General features: G+C 37.4%; 1 protein-coding gene across 1 annotated transcript in view; it reads right to left on the minus strand.

Moving 5' to 3' along the window:
- The window catches only part of CNGB3 (cyclic nucleotide gated channel subunit beta 3), a 39,602-nt gene that overhangs the window by 6,423 nt on the left and 10,941 nt on the right, over positions 1-22,238 (minus strand). Inside the window, exons 8-15 of the mRNA XM_040547777.1 lie at positions 20,774-20,896; positions 13,275-13,416; positions 11,316-11,475; positions 10,782-10,879; positions 9,642-9,725; positions 7,299-7,417; positions 2,697-2,843; positions 565-745 (exon numbers count right to left, since the gene is read on the minus strand). Coding sequence (XP_040403711.1) covers positions 565-745; positions 2,697-2,843; positions 7,299-7,417; positions 9,642-9,725; positions 10,782-10,879; positions 11,316-11,475; positions 13,275-13,416; positions 20,774-20,896 — 1,054 coding nt within the window. The remainder of the gene's footprint in view (positions 1-564; positions 746-2,696; positions 2,844-7,298; positions 7,418-9,641; positions 9,726-10,781; positions 10,880-11,315; positions 11,476-13,274; positions 13,417-20,773; positions 20,897-22,238) is intronic.

Here is a 22,238-nt window from a genome sequence, read left to right on the forward strand (position 1 = left end):
GTGTTTCTCAGAACAGAGTATAATGTGGGAATTACTTTTAATCAGCTGAAACAAGTTTTCTCATAAGTGTACTATATTACATATTTAATTGGATTTAGCTGTGTGGTCTTAACTTGAAATTTTGTCCTCAGAATTTGTTATAAGCAAAGTTCTGACTTTGAATTGGAAAGTTTGCTGTGTGCTTGAGCCAGCTGGAGCAGATTACTGTGTTAGGCTATTCCTACATTTACTGTTCTTTACATAAGATTAGAAGATCAGATGCTTTTAGTGTCTTTGTAAGGTATATTTTATCCTTACTTTCCTAGATGATGATTGTTTACTTGATTTTCTTTGCTTTTGTTTTTCCCTGTTCTGCATAGAGTCCAGGTCCAGGAAGATTTGAGTCAAATTTTAGAATCAGTGTTTACAGAGATTAAGTACCATGATTATATCTCAGCTACTGGGATTTTCTGCTGTTGATTGCAGTAAAACTATGTTTTTATTTGTTTGCCCAAGCCCTCCCAGAATATCTCCCTTACTCTCTTCAGCACTTAAAATAATCTATTCTGTTTCCTGTGGCATTACCTGAATGTCTCGTTCTCTCTTCAGCTGCAGCAGCTTGGCAAGACCTGCTTTTCCTTTACCTCCAAGCATCGCTTTAAACAATTTTGGAGTTTCCTGTTTCTGCCCAAAAAGACCAGCCAAGCCCCGTGGTTGTTGCACTGGTGGTCCAGGAGCAGGCTTCCCCTTCTCCTTCAGCAGCACCCTGGAGACAGAAAGAATGAGAACACACAGCAGTGCAGTGAAACCTAGAAAAGTTCCTGCAAAACTAAAATGTCACGTTCAGGATGAACACCTGACACCTCTTCCAGCCAATTTTTTTTTTATCCCAGATCCAGTGGCAAGAGCAAAGCTGATAAGGGTTTTACTTGCTTTGGTAGCATTTAGTAAGCTGCAGGCTGTTCTAATTTGGAGTTCCTTTCCTGTTTGCTGTAGTCTAAACTAGTGCAGGCTCAAATTAAAGTATCACAAGGTACCTGAGGTAGAAGTCTCTTACCTGACTTTCTAGACACAAATCAAGAGCACTTATTTCTCTATTTGGAGTTTAGCTGATGCTTGTGTAAGTAATAACCAAACTTTCAGCATGGCACATCTCTCATAGGTTAGGTTAGGGTGGGCAAGAAAGCAGGAGAAGGTGGTGTAGGACAGAGAATCAGAAATAAGTGTTGATGATTGTACCATTGTTTAGAAAGAAGCTGGAAGTCAGAAAGGTGATTGCTGGTGACCATCGGTCAGTGGATTTGTTCTGCATTTCTACCTTCTGGTGCTGGTTTTGACTACCAGCCTCTCTGAAGACCCCAGATGTGAAAACAGTTGGACAAGATCTGCGCATCTGCATTGTTTGGTGCCATGGGCATCACATCGAACTATGCAGGGGTCCATCACTGGGTCTGGAAGCCAAGTATGTATGCTATTGGTCTTCAGTAAATCTGGATTCCAGAGCTGTTGAGAGACTTTTGCTTTTCTCAACGTTCATTACTGTCACAGGCTGTCCCCAGTGACTAGCTGACATGTCCTGCTCGACTTCAGATAGAATTTAAGCTCTTCAACATTTTTGGCTAGTAGGCTTTTTATACTGCCAGATATAAAGGGTCAGATTCAGTTTTCCTTTCATTCTTGTTCTACCTCATCCTATGAGCTGGGAGTGCCATGGACAAGAGTTCAACAGACTGTTTTAGGGAAATTTCCTGCAGATTTGACACTTATGCTTTTCAGATGGCAATCAGCCCATTCTGCATTTAGGTCCCGTGTTCCTCAGGGATGTAATGATTCTCAAGGTGCTGTCATTTGATAACCAGAGTTGCTGAAACAAATTGACTGCAGTCATTTGCTAGCACTTGCGTAAGCAAAATGTCATGCCTATCCTAGCATTCTCTGGTGGAGTTTGAAGTCTGGGAACGTTCTTCCAACCTTTGATACCAATGCAAGGCAACAGCTAAGAACAATATGAGTGCTGAAGTATACTGGTAAAGACAAACTGGTTTATGCACTTCAACCTGATACAAGGTAGCAAGGTACTCACTTCTGTAATCTTATGACAAAATATGACAACATTTTGCCCTGTCAAAGCTAGGATAAACTGTGATCCTAGCAAGCTACAGCCAAAGCAAGATGAGAAGCAGTTTCTGTTCAAAATCCCATTTCAGAATCCCTTTGCACAAAATGCACACCTTTCAAATCTGTGTGATTACCTTTCATCTTTTCAGGCCTTACATTAATCCAATTCTAACTGCTCCTTGAGATGTTGGAACCCACAACTCTGTGGGTGCATTGAAGCATATCTCTTTAGAATTAATTGCAGATCTTCAGTTGCACCTTTGAAAACCTATGGCTTAACTGGCATCTGTCTTGCAATCTGTTTGCCTTGGCTACCTAAGGAGTCCTGATGTGCGTCTGTTATCTCCTATTTTGTTACCTTAAGTACAACAGAGAATTCAACTGTATTCAGGACTTTATTCTATTTACCATGTTACCATAACTCTTGGAATACCTGCCAAGACTGTGACTTCTGCTAAGTATTACTAGACAAATCTGACCTCTAAGTACAAACATGTCTACATCTGTTATTCTTCCAAGAAATGCAAATGTGTCTAGAAGCCACAACTGTCCATTCTGCAGCTAAACAATATGATTTAAAAACTGTTATTAGGACATACTTTGCTTTCTTCATCAGAAGTTTTTCTGAGTCAGGATAGTGTACCAAGATTTCGTTGAGTGTTTTCTTGTCTAGAATGAAAAGGTTGGCAAAACCGTGAGCCACCACGTTGGCAGTCCTTCGATTTCCTCCGCCTGCAGCTAATAGGCTGCAATGAAAATAAATACTGTCAGTTACTTCATTTCTTGCCCTAGTGAGGAATATCTTTGCTGGTGGTTCTCCACTAAAGTCATTGCAAAGCTCACTTATGTACCCAACTGTTCTTGCTGACGTTCTGAAGTCCCTCTGTAGCTGGGATTGCGGTTGCTTCAGGAAGGCAAATTGTCACTACTGGTTGGTATTGTGCTGGTCCTAAGGACTGAGAAAAGTCTTGCTGGGTAGACACCCAACAGACACTACTGCAAGGACTGAATTTGTTTTAGTCTGCGTGCGAACTTGGCATTTCCTCATTTTTATTGCTGAAAGTGATTTAACACCATAAGGAGAGCAGAACAAGTCCATTATTACTGAAAGCGTTATTTACAATAAATGACTCTAATAATTATAATTTTCCTGAGTGAATGACTTCTGTTGGTTTCTGTGTTTTTGTTTTCCCACATATCACATCTCACATTTGGATGTTGGCAAGTTGAATGAAAAGGATTAGGAAAGTCTTTCAGGCTGACAGTTAGAAATGTGTCTGCATGAAAAAGAAGGCTATTTTGTTTTGAAAGTAAGGTGTTAGATCAGCTTAGCAAGCAGGGGTTGGACATAGGAAGAATATCCATCTTAAAATTACATTGTCCGTCTTGCATTAAGCAAACAAAAGAATTCATTTCTCAGATTAAAAGAATTCATTTCTCAGCTGTGGTGATAAGCAAGGGAAGCTGTACTTTGCTCTCAGTAGTAAAATTGTGTTATCAATATTTGAGGAGATTCACCCTAGAAATTTGTCCCTTAAATGTTTCCCAGTGAGTTACTATTTATGAAGAATAATAATATCTAAATTTAAAGGTTATTAATAAAGGATAATTGGGACCCTATCAAGGATGATCTAGTACTTTATCCTCAATATTAATTGGGATATATTAATAGTTTCTAAGTATAAAGGATATGTATGTAGCATTTATAAATGGTAGTTTATACAAATAAAGGATCACGAGACCTCTGCAACTGTGTGTACAAGGCTGTTTTTACATACATATTCACAGTTTTTCTGTGCTCCAAGATAACAATCAATATATGAAGTCAAGCTGAAAATGCAGTATATTGTCTTTTTAAACAATTCTGTACTATTTTGTAGGAAAAAAGTATTTGCACAATAAGAAAAGCAGCTGAAGAAAATTGCAAACAGCTTTTGAGTTCTGATGAATTGCATCTCAACAAGTCATTGAACAATCATTTTCAGGCTTTCCTAACAACAACCTCATTTTATCAAGGCAGACTAGGACTAAAGAGATCGGCTTTTTCATTATAGTGGTGATGTGAGGTGAATTTTACAGGGGAGGCTCAAACAGAATCATCTTTGACTAAAAGCAGCATTATGGGCTTCGTGATCGAACCTTTTTTGGCTAGTGTGCTAAGAGTTATTTGATAGGGTAAATCTTTAAAGATAACTGGCATTTGCCTTACAATGGCTCTTGATGCTACAGTATCTATATTAATAAAGAAAATTGCATTTTTACCTTACATTTTTTTACTGCAGTTAGCCTGAAATGGTTTTATACTTGTATGAGATGATAACTTCTGAATTCTTATGATAGCAAATTTAATTTAGAGTTATGAAGTTGTCAAAGTGATGACTCAGCTTATCTACTCCTCTTTTATAGCTGATCTCAAAACCAAGCTGCCATTCATTGAACTGAGCAAATTGATCCAGGGAACGGTGTGCATATCACCATTGCAGGGTGATGGCACCTCAGCCTGGCACATACGTGCATATGGAAAGAACCGGTACGTTAGGAAGGGGTCCGGATCTGGCTTCTGAGCAGAATGTCAAACACCAAATGGCAGAGCTTATTGAAAAGCAGCAGCTGCTGCTGCTGGGCCAAAGCAGAAAACTTAAACTTTCACAAAGCTAAATATTCTGTTTAGCTTTGATTTTTAAAATACAAGTTAAAGTTACAAAAACCACTGAAAGGCTAAAGATGAGACCAAACCTTTAGAGCTCTTCCTGTCAAAAATGCTTTAATTTTTCCAGAATTACCATTTTCTGATAGGAAATTGTTCTAGTGAAATAACATTAAATGAATGAATGAGGACATCTGGCTTAAAGTATAAACTTGTCTGGGCTAATGAAGTGTTGTGTTATAGTTTCCCTCTCTTGAATTTCTCTCTTTCTCAATGGTCTGCACAGACAGGCTCTCATTAAGTCAGCAATCTGTTTGCCTCTGTTTCTGAGATTATTTTGCTTCCCCAAGCCGATATTATCTATACAGGGAAGTAGTAATGAGGGTTAGATGTTAATTGGAAGGTAGCTCCTATTACTTAATCTGTTTCTGTAATAATTTTGGAGGATGGAATTGGCAAAGGACTGGCTTGAACATTAGTCTTGCAGTGGATTGGCCTTCTAGTATAATTCAGGAATTTTTTTTTGAAATTAATGAACTTTCTTTGTTTTCTTCAACTCCTTTGACTATGAAGGCTTTATAAGCACGATTTACATGCATTTTGAACAGTGAGGTTAAATAGCAAGTTCTTAGGAAGCTGACACAATTCTCTAAAAAAATCTTGATCCAAATATCAGAAGGAAAGCCGTGACAGTCCAATACCATGTGCTAAACAAGTTTTCCCCTCAGCATTCATAGTGTGGTTATGCTAAATGAAGCAATACCTCATCTATTAAATACTTTTTTTTTCCTTCCATTTTCTTCTGCTATACAGTACTCAGAAGACCTTGACAAAACTTACAAAGAGGAGTGCTATACAAACTCATTATTTTCTAACACATCACCACAAGGAAAAGGATAAATCTCCGGTGATATACTTAGTGCTTCATGTCTTTGCTTTCCAATTTTGGAGATGTCTGCCAGTTCCTATATATTTTCTCCTCGAGTTTATCCACTGCCGGTCATTTATATGTAAAGTACCTGTGTCTGTACCGGTGTGCTGTCTCCACCAACACAGTAGGTCAATAATGAATAAAACAAGACCAGAAGTGTAGGGTTAGAGCATTGCTGAGGGTTTTGGCAATTATGTGAAAAGTAAAACATATCAGGAAATGCATCTTTAAAGGCAGCTGTGTAGTTCTCATATGGAAATGAGTACTCACTTTCATTAGATCAAAACACTGAAAATCCTTTCCTTGTTTTCAAACCAATCGCTAACGTTTTTCAGTTAAAAAAAAAAAAAAAGTCCTTGCTCCAAATGCAAAACTAGTAAATAATTGAAAACTATGTAAGAGTTACGTATCTGGGCTGCTGCAGCTTTTTTCCTTTATCTGTTCAGTATCCGGTCCTTCCTGAAAACCAGTGCATTCTCAGCCTTTCCAGCAGTTTGTTTTGAGGCTTTGTTTTGGTATTGTATTGCCACACAGAGAAATACCTTTAAAATAACCTTCATGTGAAGGGCTGATACAATCTCGCTTTCCCACTCAGTGAGAAATGCCTGTATATATATCAGGTGTTTTTCACGTGCAGGTCTCAGCCAGTCCTGTACACCCATCACTGAATAAATGGGAATGTTTCCACTGCCACAAAGGGAGACGCAGTAGAAGATAAGTGTAAACCTAGCACAGAGCTGATTACTACTTCTCAAAAGACAGATTGAAGCTACCAGCAAGAGGATTAACAATAACAGGAAGGCAGCTGGAAGAAATCAAGAATCCAGTTTATCACGTGCAGGAGCACATGCGTTTTATTACTTTTCTTCAGGCCAACCTCAGCAGGGCATGCAATGTCTAAAATCTAGCACTTGGTTGGTTAACTGGTGAACAAGGCACATAAGAGTTAATGGATTTTGCATAGCAACTATGTGGAGAATATAAAAAACACTTGTAGCCATCTGAGAAAAATTTTCTTTTATGGCGAAACTTAGACCCCAAAACCTGATTTGTCAGCCTTTTTCTCTCATGTATGCTCTTAAACAAATATGTTTTAAAATGTGGATGATGATTTTTGGCAACTTAATCCCTACTTTAGCGCCTCAAGAACCACTCTGGTTTGCAATTTCAGATTATCTCCTTTGTTGGAAATTAATTATCATTTTTACTATCTGCTGTGTAAGGACACTTAGTCGCACTATACAGACAATAAAATACATTTGGTCCTGCCCTATTGCAGACCTTGCAACAGGAAGATGTGTTAAATCTTTTAAATGCTGAAGGAGAAGTCCATCTGTATATCCCTGTGTACATTTCCCAAAACACTGATTATACATTATTTGTTGTTTAGAAGACTCAGATCTTGCCAGATTAGTCTCTGATTTTTCATTTACTTAGACTTTCCTTCACTTACCTACATCTCCTTGCTCACTGTCCTCTTGGCTGATCTTACCCAACTTTCCAGCCTCCCCATGCTTACCAGAGAGAAGTTAAATTGATTATTTAACCAGTTGATTATTTATTATAAAACATTGATTATTTGACCAGTTCTAAAGGAAGTGTTAAAAATAGTGGTGGACCTACCTGATCTCCCCAAATACAGCTCCTGCTCTTAGTGTAACCAGGACTTTTGTACCATCAGGGCCTCCAAGGACTTGAACTTCACCTTGTTTGATGATGTACATCTCTCTGCCAATCTCTCCCTGGACACAGAAACACGTAACAATCTCATTTTTTAACGCAGAATAATCTGACAAACTTCCCTTTAAATATATTTCCCTGTTCTCATACACTGTTTTACCGTTATTATAGAGAAACAAATTTTTGTCCCACTTTTCCTAGCACAGAACACAAGTGCAAGGACTGACTTTGGCAGATCTAATTATGATGTGAGGCAATATTTGAGTAGAATTAAGACCATCCAGGCAAGCTTGAAAAATGAAGACTAGATAATAATCAAGATTGTATCAGTCATTTCCATCAACTATCCAGGTAGAAACTAAAGTAAATCAGCAGAACATTTAATAGCAGAAGTGCAAAAAAGCCTGTGCTTCATGGTTTTAAAAGTTTCAGTTTTCACTCTATTACTTCTAATCCTCACTTATCTAATTTACAAGGAAAATAAGAATAAACAATCACTCAAAACTTTGTCTACTTTTATGTAATCACTGGATGGTTTAAGAGATTATTAGTTAACTTATTATCCTTCACAAGATCTGCTAAGATTAAAAAGCATAATATCAGTATATAGGATGAAAAGCAGTCAAACTGGAAAAATAGAAAGGGCTTAACAAACATGATCATAACTGTCCTCACAACATCTCAATGATGGGAAAATAAATATTTTTCCATTTGTGCTGCTGGACTAACTGAAGAAAAGCAACCATTTCATTCTAAAAGCAAAAATGCAGCAGCAACAAAGCCAGGACTCAAAATGTAGGGTTTGTACTTCCTCTCCCTTAATCTGGTTTTCCAAACCTGCAGGCTGGAGCCTCCTTGGTAAGGTATGGTGAGGCCAATGCACTCCCAGGTAGGAAGTACTCCTAGCTCTCAGGTTCCAACAGGGTTTTATTCCTTGCTAAAAATTACAGTGTTAGTAGGACTACCATGGTTGTTGGCCACATTATAGACCTATACAAGTGAGTGTCCTTTGTGCTCTGAATCAGGCTGGAATAAAATGATACTCCTATTATTTGTAACCCATCCTTGTTAAGAACTGTTTTTATCTGACTGCAGGATCAAGACCTAGAACCTGTTAATGTCATTTACTATACCTGCTGTGGTAGAGTCCCAGCCACAGTCCAAGATCCTCTTACGCTTTGCATTGTACAAGCAAATTACTCTCCCACCCTTCTGAACAAACAGTAATTCTGGGATTGGTCTTTGAAGAGACACACCTGATCCTTCAGTGCATTCACAAATGTTTAACTTCCTACATTGTGGAATTGGTGGAACTAACTCAGCATTCAGAAAGAGGTTCATAGCATGGAATCATGCAATCACAGAATCACAGAATCACAGAATGGTTTGGGTTGGAAAGGACCTGAAAGATCATCTAATTCAATTCCCCTGCATGGGCAGGGACACCTCCCACACCTTCCACCTTCCTCAGCTCCTTGAGGGAGCAGGACCTTTGTGACCAGAACTAGACCAGAGCGGCTAAAGACAAGTTAAAGAGTTCTGATGGTCTGTGCCGTGAAGTGTGGGTCAATTGAAAGAACACTAACAGCACTGCTACTTCACCCCCATGCTTTAATTACATCCAGCAGTGCCTATGAGTGTTGTAACAAACCTTTGAAAATAGACTTGGGCTCATTTGGTCAGAAGATGAGCTATCTACCTGTGCTACTGTAAGGCCACATTTAAGCTAAAATGTGAAGAGAAGACAGACTTCATGGCTAAGGGACAGCGTGTCAGCATTCAGCTTAAGTCTGGAGATGGTTCCAAGCTCAGAGCGAAGGCAAAGCAAGATCAGATCCTGCTGTAAGGAGCAATATGCGTTAATTACATTCTTGGGTAATTCCACTTCAGTATTTCTGAATACACAAATGAAGCACATGCAAAGCATCATGGATTGAGATCTGTAGGCTAGGTTTGTATGTATATATGTATAAAAAATTAAGCTTGCTCCATTTTAAATATTCAAACTTCATGATGTGTCCCTAGATAAGCCATATTTACATTAAATACTTTCCCATACTATTATAATTTTGTTTGATAATATAAGTAATAAAACCCATATTGTCTTGTTCTGTGTCGAAACTTGAGAGCAAATTTGTTATTATTACATAGAATACCTTAAATATTTTTATGCTATCTAATTCACCCACGATTAATTTTATTTAAAGAATACTTTTGACCTATGCCTGAACTCTTCTTCTAAAATACATATTATATTTATTGTTTGAAAGAGACAGAAATGCTCACCTTTTTGCAGACAAAGTCACCAGGTAAATACACAATGGATTTCAACCTTAGCAGCATGTCATATATCATCTGAGTATCACAACCCTGTTAAAATTAAGTAGAATTGTTCTGTATTGATTCAGTAACACAAGTGATTATTAATGCTTACACTGGGCAGCAAGTTAATACATGAGTGATCCAGGGGTTCATAAGTGGAATGAAAAATGAAAACATGGTAGAGGACAACTTTTAAAGGAGAGAAAATATTGAAGGAATTGTCATTTCAGATACCTATAATATTCTCTTTGGGTTGAACAATGTTATTTATTTAGTTAGTTTTAATGAAGTGAGCTTCTGTACATCTAAGTTTGATTGTTGTGGAAGTTCAGTGCTATTTTCTGTGTTTTATAGATCTTTCAGGTGATTTTTATACTGACCCGGGGGAAAAAAAGCAGGTCAAATTCTTTTTATGAATCTATGAATTCCAAGTCTTCAGCAAATGTTGCAGAAACATTGCGACTATGTAATGTTTAAACAAGAGATATCCTGATTTCTTGCAACTGTCCTAAAAAAAAAAATGGTTAAGCTTAATGTATTTCAAGACTACTTCTAAAAATGCAATGTCTCTCTATTTTTGGTGTAAAAATCCAATCTTATGTACCACATTTAAATAATCTCTCTTGAAACTTATCGTGATAACAATAAGAAAGCTCATTTGAACAAAAAGCTACTAAAAATAACATTCACTACATCAAAGTTATGTTCCCAGAACAAATAGTAACCCTGAGCTCTCAGGCAGTGCTAGGCAGTAGACAGCAAGGTGATCTGTACTAAAAATTATATTCTAAATTTGGCTCTAGAGATTAGTTATACTCTGAAATCTGACAGTCTGACCATAACATCAGCTTTAATATGTCAGTATAACAGGACTGTTTCTTAATCTCATTCACTTTTTTTTTTTTTTTTTTAATCTCTGATATAACACAAAAAAGACAGGTACTTGTCTTTGTCCTGACCTGTCTCCACTGACTTAGATAATTCTTAGACTTATTTTGCCTTGAATATTAACAAACACGTTCTTAAGTGTGGCAAGATGCACAAAACAAGGTTTCTGTCTCACAAATACCACATATTGCTGCATGCTCCTGTAAAGGTACTTGCTTTGAATAAGTCAACTTTGTTGACAATGGCAAAGTTCACATCAATTGCAATGGCTAATTGCATTTTGGTTGGCATCTGCTCCAGTAATTCTGATTCATCTGTAACAAAAACAAAACAAAACAAAACAAACAAACAAAAAAACCAAAAACAACAACAACAAAAACCTGATTAGTTGGAAGAAGCTATAAAGGAAGAATGAAAGTCCATAAAAATGAGCATTGCATAGAAAAACAACTTAGTGGAGTAATTCTAGCATTTATGAGTTCAAATGAGGAAGATGCTACTATGCTAACCAGAAGAAATTGTCTTTTAAGTTGCATATCTTGTTTAAAGATATAACCAGAACTTTACATAAATTAATAGAAATTGTCAAGTAGAAAGCGTTGTATTACTTTGGAGTTTTTTGCTTTTCTAAAGGAAATGGAATACCCCCCTCTCGCTCTCTCCTATGAAATTCAGAAAAGATTTGTGCATTTCACCTTATAGCTATATCTCTTTTTGAGCTTCTGTGTAACTGGAATTGGAAAGCCTTACCCAGCATTCCCTGAGAGTCCCATGTGTATTCATACCAGGTTCGAACACGATTTTGAACCACTTTTGGAATGGAGTAAGTGTTCATATAGGAGACAGTGTTGTCCATACAGGATCGGTAGTAGTTCTGTCCTGCTGTAGCTGCTCCGATTACATCTCTCATCTGCAAACATCAGTTGATATTATGACACATTTCAGCAAAAATAGTTGTGATTTGAGTATCTTGTCAATGACATAAAAAAAGAATAAACACTTGTTTAGAAAATTGCTGATTAATTATACATTCAGCTCCATGTTTTGAATAGTTCCTTCATCTGCTTTTTCAGAAACATTGAAGATAAAACCTAACTGTATAAGAAACAGCCTATATATATATTTTTTTTATTTTTAAAGGAATTGTTTTTGTTTTTCAGCTTGTTCTTCTGTCTTTTATTTCTGTACTTGCATGAAAAATACAGATAATGCTTTTGTAAACATCTATAATAAAGCTACTGTGTATTTGTTGTGCCATGCAAGTCAGAAATGAAGCAAACCAGGCTAAATTTCTGTAATAACATCAGCTGGCACCAACAGAACAAAGATCCTGACACTGTTTAAATTGAAGCTAGATCAGTCCTAAAAATCCACTTTGGGCTGAAAGTTGACCTTGAAGATTTTAGCGCAGGAACATCATTTAACATTTCAACACAAATGCAATTTGTTTTTAGTAGAACAGCTTCACACTGCAGTGGCCAAGGATTAGTATGATACTGAGGCAAATTCTTTCTTATTACAGAAAGGCAATTGATTGGAGGAATAACAATTTTTAGGCAGCTGTGCTAAATTGGGAATAACTCAGTAAATTTAAAATATTTTTGTAAACAGGAATTATAACAAAATGTAATGAAGCTGCTTGTGTATTAATAAGTTTTGATTCCACAATTGACTACACTGGTTACAAAAGTTAACCTCAAATCTATTTGGGGAAGAGAGCTTTTATATTAATAATTAGTTTTTGGTAATTTTTGGTTTTATTTTTGATAATACTTGTTTGTGGATGAATTTGATATTTTATAGGAAAGACTGTTCTATGATAATTGGGTATCTCACACTTCTAAATTGCAAGAGGCATATATACTTTTTTAACTTTGGCTGAACTTTTTTTCACATTCTGAACTCATAAAAAAAAATCACCAATATCTTTATGTTTTCATATCAATTCTCCCAGTAACAGACGTGTACAAATCAAAAGCTCTGGAATCATTTCTAAAGGAATCCAACACAAGACACAGTCTGACATAAGAATCATGCTATTTTTCTGTAGGCAAGGTATTTTAAAACCTGTGGATCTAAAGCTCAAATTTAATAGTTAACAAGCTACAAGCTGGAAATAGTTCATGCTGGGTTCCATTTGTTTGGAAGTATAACTGATTTGCTTTGCTGTAGGCTTTTTTTTTTTTTTTCTCTTGCCATATGAAAACCAAGAGAAATAGAAAATAGTCAATTTTCAAATTAACAAATATTTTGTAACTTATGGAAGATATCTCAATTCTAGTTTGACAGAAATCTTGAGATTTCTATTGTCAGTAGTATCAAGTTTGATTTATTTGATAATTTGTACATGTTAATATAATTATACCTGCAGTTATAACTTTCATATCAGATTCAACAGTAGAGTGTGAATGTTAAGGAACTGTCTCCTTGGCTGTGAAGAAATAAAAAAGGAATTGTACATAGTTTTAAGAATCAGCTGTGTCATGCAGAGACTTGGCTTTAAATCAACTTGTGTGCAAAAGGCATACAAAACTGGGAACTGATTAAATGCATGCAGCAGTCAGAAGGGTAAGGATGGATGACAGTGAAAAAGAGGGACATGTATGTTGAAGCTAAACTTTTTCCTGGAACTAAACAGAACAAAATTGAATATATTATTGCTACACTGCAGTACATTGAACATATCTAGTTATTGATTTCTTGATGTACCTGACCAATTAAGCTGGAGAAGACAAAGACACCCAAGAAAAAATTCAGCAGTTGAAAAACTATCTCAAACAGGGTTTGTGGTTCTGGAAGGCCTCCAATGGTGATTAATGTACGAACTGCCCAGTAGTAACACCTCAGGTACCTGTGAATACAGACAGAATTTTTGTTATTGACTGGAGCTACTTATGTCATTAACTACCCTTTTTATCACCTTAACAAACACTTTCTTGCCTTCACTACTGTCCCTCATGCCTGGGAAGAGCTGTCCATCAGCGGCTACCTTGTGAACACCCTTCAGGCTTTTCTCAGAACTCTCCTGGTTTGGAGGGAAAACACGGCAGTGAGCTATAAGCTCATAGCAGTGAGACACTAAGACTGTACTTCAACATATGGCCTCCAATATATTGCCTCCTTCCCTGTATTCATTTACTGTCTCTCCCTTCCCATACTTAAGTGTGAGCTGTTTGGCCAAAGGCTTTTTGTTCTGCTCGTACAGTCCTTTTTGTACAGCCCTGTGCATGTCAGAGTCCATTCAATTCAATCACTGAATTTCCATTAGCTGATAACACGAGTTTATAAAAACAACAAAGGACCTGTACAGAATTAATTCTTTTAGATTTTGTGAGGATAGCCATACTAACTCTATGCCTATATATATAAAGTGCCTTGGCATCTCTAATATTCTTTTTAAAATTTCATTCTAAAACCATTAGTAATGCAGCATACCCCATTAAGTGCAGCTGCAATTAATTAGTTCTAATCATTGCCATGAATATGCTATTGTTTCTTTCTTTTCTGAGCTAACAAATCTAGGAATATTCTAAAGGCCCCCTAATCATTAGAATTTGACTTTATAAGTCTCTATACAATCAGATTTCAGCTTCTCTAATAATTAGAAGTATGTTTTCCTTAATTGTACAGTGAGATTTCCTATCAACAATGACCATAACTTCTAAAGCAATGAAGATTCATTCTGTTTCTTGAATTTTATTGAGTTTGAAATAAAATAAAATTTAAAAAGCAACAAAACCCCCAGCAACAAAACCAGAAGAAATGCTTTTGGAGATGTTTCTTTGAAATAGACAGTCTAGCATACATTTTCTCATGTCTGCACTGAGTTTGAGGCCAACCTGATCGGCCTGCAAACTTCAGGAGTACATTTTAGTTTGGTGGCCCCCACTTTAAATCTTTTTTTATTGAGATATGAACTCCACTCCTATTAATAAATGGTTTGTGTAACTATACTATTGGAGGGTCAGTTTTGTTCAAATATAAGAAAATGAACTGACAATATCAAACAGTTCCAGTGAGGAATGTTCCATTTTAAATCACTTGGAAGTGTTTTTAAATCTTTTCACCTAAAATGTGAGGATTTATCATGCAATCGTTTTTTGGTTTTCACTGCAAAGTCATGTTTTTCTTGGTTTCAAATTAATGAAATGCAGTAGCAATGATCACTTTTACCCTAGTTTTCTAGTTTTAAACAGACAGAACTGTCAGTTTTCATTCAGAGACCTTAAATCAAAAATTCATTACATATGTGTCATCCTGTCATTTTTCCTTGTTAGGGATGCAAAATGAACAGTTGGATTACACCAATACAATATTTTCACTCAGGTTCAAAAAAATCCACCATCACCTATTCACACTTGCAGCAAAGTATGCCTAAGTGGCAGCTTTCACTCAGACTTCTGTAGCTCAAAGAAAAAGACAGAACAAGCCTCACATACCTGTTGGAGGAACTGCAGATTTAAACGTAAATTGATGTCTCTAGCTTGTCTGAGGGGATTTGTCATATGACGCATATTAATATTGTATTCGTTTGTTATAAGTGTGAATGCTGTAGAGCTTGAAACATGTAGAATTAATGACTATGAAAATGTAAAGAAATTAGCAGTACTTCTGTGCTTAATTACTATAGGAAATGAAACTAATTAACAAACTCCCTCACTCTCAATGACCTCAGATGCCAAGACTGTTAAATCCACCATGATAGTCCATGATATAATCTCCATTCTGGGAGAGAATCTCCATGTCTGTGAGGCATGAAAGCAATTCTTGAAAGGACTTTAGGGATCCTAAACATGCTTCTTTGAAGCATACAGACTCTTGAGGTGTTTTTTGTTGTTGTTTGTTTGTTTGTTTGTTTTCAGAACTGCCCACTCCTTTCTGAAGATGTAGTTAATACAGTATTTTTTTTTGTAATTTTACTTCAGAGGAAATTTTCTACGGATAAAGTCACAGTGATATTCACTATCTCTTAGGCACAGATTTTATATTTTCTCTTTTTACTTTATTTTATTGGTTTTGTTTTAATCTGACATAAAAGTTACAGTGTTGAAATATAAGGGAACGTTTTTCCTAAGAAATGAGATTGTAAATCTTGTTTATGGAAAGCCAGAAAAAAACAGACTACAGTTTCAATGGCATTAGCAGCTCTGCTTCCTACTAGCTAGAGTGTCTGGAAAACATCATTGCTTACCATATGGCTTACTAGCCTACTATAAAATTACTGTTGGAGCAAACAACATGAGACAAGACAGAGATTTTCACTCTGCACAACATAGACAGTAAGTGTATCCTTCAGGCAATCAAACTACTAGATTTTTCCCTGAAATAAGTCCTATGTATGAAAACATTCAGAAAAAAACACATATAAGACCTTGTAATGTTATGCCAATAAAATATATTTTTTATAAAAGTCCACTTCAGAATATGCTGAAGTTCCTATGTGGTTTTGGTTAATACAATTAAATCAAGTCTTTGTGCATATGGCTGTCAGATTTTAAGGCAGTATTCACACAGCCCAGTGTTATTTCACGGCTGTCACATTTTCAATCACTAATTACAACCAGGACAGGTTTGAAGTGGAATAAAGAAGAGGCTTTTATAAACAGGCATTCTAATGATGTCCTCCTTGGTACCTTTCTTTCTTGAATGACTTATTAATCAAATGACTGTGGGTGTGATGTGCTCAGAGAGTAAGGTGTAAACTGCAATGTTTTATATCAAAAATAAGGCTACAAGCAGCAAGTCTGAAAGCATTAGGTCTGACATATGTATGGGTTAGGCTGCTGCATTCACATGGCAAGGTTTTTGTAGTGGCGAGCTGCTGGGGTGGGCTCTGAGCAGAGCTCAGCAGCTGCCCCACGTCAGATCAGAGCCAGCTCTAGCCAGCTCCTGGACCCGCTGCTGGCCAGAGCCAAACCACTAAGCAATGTTGTTTGCACCTCTGTGAGAGCAGATTTAAGAAAGGGGGGAAAAAAACTGCTGCTGGTTCCCAGCTGCTGGGAACTAGAGTGAGAACCAGCCCTGCAGACCCCAAGAAGTGCAGAAGGAGGGCAGGAGGTGCTCCATGAGCCAGAGCAGCAGTTCCCCTGCGGCCTGTGGAGAGGCCCCTGGTGGAGCAGGCTGTCCCCCTGCAGCCCATGGGTCCCACATGGAGCAGATCTCCATGCTGCAGCCTGTGGAGGAGCCCCCGGTGGAGCAGGTGGATGTGGCCTGGAGGAGGCTGCGGCCCATGGAGAGCCCCCGCAGGAGCAGGCCCCGGGCCGGAGCTGCAGCCCATGGAGAGGAGCCCACGCAGGAGCAGGGGTCTGGGGGGAGCTGCTGCCCGTGGGGAACCCGTGCTGGAGCAGTTTGCTCCTGGGGGATGGACCCCGTGGTACGGAGCCATGTGGGAGCAGTTCTTGAAGAGCTGCTCCCTGTGGGAACTCCATGCAGGATCAGTTCAGGAAGGATGGCATCCTGTGGGAGGGACCTCACATGGAGCAGGGGCAGAGAGTAAGGAGGAGGAACAGGAGGTAATAAATAACATTATGCTGTCTGTTTTTCCCATGATGATAACTGGTGAGTGATCTCCCTGTCCTTATCTCATCCCTCCCTTGTGCCCTTTTCATTGTATTTTCTCCCCCTTTCTCTTTGAGAAGGAGGAGTGTGAGAGTGCTTGTGCGGTTCAGCTGCCCATCATGGTGAGACCACCACAGCTGTGTATTCAGTTTGTTTGGAGGCACAAAACTGCCACTGTAGCAAGCTCTGTGAGTGTGACACATCAGACCTATTTGGAAGTACAGAATATAGGTGATATGCACGTATGCAACATCTTTTAAGATATGCCATTCTTACTGCATATTGGTCATTGTAAACCAAAGAAGTTGAATTGTTCTAGACACATACAGTGATCATTTTCTGGGATTTCCAAATATCCAGTAAGTCTGTACCCAGAGCAGGAAGGCAGCAAGCCATAGACAAAATTCATGAGGATGCAAATGGATGTTTTGATTAGTAAATATGCTAGAGAATTTTGCAGCCTACTTGTAGATGGCTTGCAAACAGCAGAAAAGATATACCATAAGATAAGTGGAACAATTTTTGTGCCTAACTATATTGTTGAACCGGGGGGCTGCATGAGAATTTTAGCTCCCTCAGTTTACTTTCCCTCATAGGCAGTGAAATGGATACTTCCAGGGGACAATTCAAAACCATGACACTAGGTTCCTGCCTTTAATCACTTTCTAGAGGATTTGTCCATTTTTTCAAGGAATTAAACCAATCTCTTATTTACGTAGTTAAACTAGACTGAAAACAAACACATATGGTTCAAATTGTTCACTTAGATAGAATTAAGAGACCTTCTCAATATCCTGCTGCTCTGGTCACATAAGCTCTGCACTATGGTTTTATATCTGTGATGCTATCCTCCTGCATTAGGAGGGACTGAGGTCTATCTACGTAATTATGGGAAGTTCATCAAGAGCAGTTTTAATGCTGGGAACACCTTGGGTGGGTGATTTGGGTATGTTGCAGTGTGGGTAAACCTGACTGCCCTTTGTAGTTTGGGTTGAAGGCTTTCATTGAAGGCTGCCATGCAAAATATCTCAATTTTTTTTGGACTGGCACTAACATTTCAGAGTCTGGACACAGACTGGAAAAGAATACATCTAGCAGAAATTTGGAAGAATTGCTGCTTTGATAATTTTACTTGTGGTTTGAATGCTGTGCTACAGCTGTTATAAACTGGACTTCACCAGTTTGTATTCCTGCTCAGGAATACATATAATCAAACCGATGAGGGAAACTCTTGTCTGTGTGTTCTTTTTAGCCTGGGAAAGGGAAAAACATGATCCTAAAGTGCTGACATTTTTAAGAACTGAGTTTGGACATCACTAGCAACATTTTATGGACACAGCAGGGATTCTACATAAAACCTTAATGCCACTAAATCAATGCCAGTTCATTTGCTTTGAGTCAGTGTAATCGGAGACTGCTACAGTTTTGTTTCATTTGTCAAAATGCTGTCTGACTTTTTTTAATTAGCTAAGAAGCCATGTTTTTTTTATCTTCTTTCTGAACACATTCCCATTCTAGATGAGAACAATGGAATATTTTACTTCAAATATCTGCCCCTCTGACTGCTGTGTGAAAGGAAATTATTGCTCTACCATAATATATACTGCAGTTCTGGACACTTATTCTGATATATTTTTCTCAGATTGGAAAATAGGAACAACCAAGAACAAAGAAAAATATATACCTTGAAGTATATTTTCTGACATGTTTAATTTCAAACTGCATCTCCAATAATAACTGGTTTTCATACTCTGACTCTCTGTCAAAAATTTCCAAATATTTGACAAACAGACATGTCTTGCCTTAGTCTTTGATTTGATGACTAACCTATACAAAAGCCATTTGCTGTTAGAAGGCTAACAGGTTATACTTTATGAGATTCAGCTCAGCTTGGGATACCGCTTGAGTTTCCATGTACCTGGGATCTTATACCGTATAAATTAGGTAGAAGCAAAAGAATAATTTCATACTAATGTCAGATGAGGTAGATTAATGGATTAATGAAGCATACATGAATATATTCTTATGTATATTTTATTTCAACATCTCAGTGTAATGACTTAAGTTATCAGTTTATTATTACTATTAATAATAAATTCTGCCATAAATCCCATTTGATACCAGTGTGACATCGTTTTCAAAATGTTTTTGCTTCTTCACAGAAAGGTACCACAAAACATTAAAAAACATGACCGTTGCCTCTGGGCACAACTGTATTGTCTGTGGTCAAGCCAGTAAATAATTTCTACCAATTTTTTGCATTAATGCAAAGTAAAATAATTTTGAATTTTGCCCATGAAAAACAGGAAGACTTTTCTGTCTTTTTTTTTTTTTTTTTTTTGGCTGTTCTCACATTAAAAACTTGAACACTGTGTAAGCTCTTTATTTTCAGAGCCTTCAGGTGCTTAGTCTTAGTTAACTTATTTTTTAATTACAAGACAAGTATTCCCAAGAATGACATTAACTGAAATTGCTATAAAGGAAATTCATTATGCATTTTTCTTGACAGATTTCTAGAATACTTGATCCTGTGAATAAATACCTGTGTACAAGTTTACTTACATAAGTGGTCCCACTGAGCTCCATGAGCCTGCTTGCATGTCTGGTTATAATATTCCAGCTGCGTATTTTAGTGGTGCGTGAAAACTTCAGCCATGTTATTTTATTTTATTTTTTGAGAGAGAACATTAGCTATTAAAAATCAATGCTACTTTACACAAAGTGTGTTTTACTCTAAAGGTTATTTTCTTACCCTTCAAAACAGTGACTTCATATCAAACTTCTGAAGTCTGACAAAATTACAAAAAAGAAGAGCATGTCTCCAAACTATTAAAAGAGAAGCGTGAAAAGTTGTTTAAAGGTGTTTTATGTTAGCAGCAGTATATTATATGCAGTTTTGCAAATAACATAATTAATGAACAAATTGTGCTTCTGGGGCTTTAACTATTTTGTGGTCTTTGAAAGAAATGTAAGTTCTTTCATACATCTGAACATACTAGATATGTTTTTGTATAACTACACCCAGAATATATGACTGCTTATTTTCTGTTGTTTCCTCTCCCTCATCTTAATGATGGCATCCAGACTTTTTCTGTCATAAGGAGTTTGTGAAAAGCGTGCCAATATCCACTCCTTCCTACTGGGGACACCCCTTGGCACCTGGTTAAGCATGTCCTTTTCCAAAGATCAGAGAAAGTCAGTAGAATTTTTTTTTAGACCAATCACAACGCTGCTAAGTGGGAATAAAATGTTGGATTTTAATGACAGTGCTGTGTGGCAGAAAAAGATTGGTGCCTCTGATTCCTTTAAGGTATTGTTCTGTCATCCTTCTAACAGTTCCCATGTGCATAAGCAATCAGTGAGTTTAATTTATGATCGTTGATGCTTTCTAAATGTTTAATTAAGTTACTGCTTAGTACTGACTCATAAACCTATAAAAGCTGAAAGTACTAAACCAATTATTCACTGCACCTGCCCCCCAGATATGCGCTAGTAATGAAAGCTGCTAATCAGCAGTCATGGTACTAAAAGGTAGCTATGCAAGTACTTGTAAAGTAAGGGCATAACCTGTAAACAAAGTCATGGGAAAGGGAGAGGGATTCAGGGAGGAGCAAATCAACAAAAACTAATTGCGAGAGAAAAGGACTTACATGTTTCCTTGGCCATCGTACACCCATCTAGTGCTGCCAAGTCCTTCATAGTCTGAAGCCCAATAATACAAGCATGCATTAATGTGCAAGATAAACAGTAAGTATCCAGTTGTTCGAATGACCCTATAAAAGTCAACAGATTCCAAATAGCAAATGATTAAATTCCTGTTAAAAATGTATAGTTTTCCCTCCTTTTAATACGGCACCCTTTGCTTTTTGTGTCAATAATGTATATACTAAGCATACACTAAGTAGCTCCCCACCTGTATTGACTCTGTGAAAAAAAATAGCTGGCCAAAAAAAACCTTGTCTCTGATGTTTGTCCAAGGTCAAATAAATATCTTTCCTTGAGTATTTGACACAGGATCATTTTTTAAATTATGATTTCCTGAGAACTTCATAATCCACCTCTTTTACTGGCTATGAATATTTACAGAAATCTGAAGCTATATTAATGAGGCTAGAGGGTACAAAATTATGTGTTTGTCAAACGCCGTTCAAGATAGGCTCTGAACTGGTGAACTAAAGCCAAGGAACGTCTGAGGTCAGAAATGAAATGCTTTGCAAGAGCTTTGCTAGGAAGCCTACAGTAGATTTGCTAAATAGTGTGATTTAGTGGCTACAGCAGGAGTTATATCATTCCTAATCCCAGTTATAATGCTTATGGCCAGTTCTTCAAAGAACACCGATGATGAACTACTTACGAACTGAGCGGCTTCCTGTTTAATACAGTAATGATCTCATTGTGTATCCTCTGTCCAGTGCATGGGGATCAAAAGGAAGATCTGGATTTAGCTCTCTGTTCAAACGTTCATGTATCCAAAGGATAAATAGGGAGGAAAAGTATAGGACTTGCCTAAACACAGGGAGGCTGTTCCATAATGGCTACATCTGCTACAGCCAGAATACAATGCAGTTCACAGCGCATAGTAACTGAGAGGGTGGTTATATGCAAATTTAATAAGGTCTAATTAACTTGGGACTATAAATTAAGTTAATGGGAGATAATGTTTCTGTGGTTGCTTCTGTATTATGGTCTCCTTTGCTTGTTCTTCAGGTGCTGTTACATGACCTCCTTTGCTACTCCATGCCACCGAGCCATCTACCTACTGGCACTGTTTAGGATGCTAGCAACTGAATATCACTTCTCTGTTGAAATGTTGATGCACTTTCAGGATAGCTCTGTTTAGGGCTGCAAGCTGTTGAAAACAGCAGATAGCTGATTTGAGCTAGTAATATTGCAAAATTGACCATGCTAGGACTAGTGCACTTGTTTCAGTCCATGCAGGTGTACTCCTGAGGCCTGAGTAAAGGTTCTGGAAGCCCTTGCTACAATATATGTTGTATTTCTCTAGGCACGTCCTTAATCTGCCATAATGGTATAGTAACTTTTTCTAGCTGTATGCCTACAAACTCAAACTGGTGAATTTGAGAAGTGAATCCGTCCAGGCCCACTGAGAAACTG

Source organism: Cygnus olor, chromosome 2 (assembly GCF_009769625.2).
Source record: "Cygnus olor isolate bCygOlo1 chromosome 2, bCygOlo1.pri.v2, whole genome shotgun sequence".
NCBI classification, from domain to species: Eukaryota; Metazoa; Chordata; class Aves; order Anseriformes; family Anatidae; genus Cygnus; species Cygnus olor.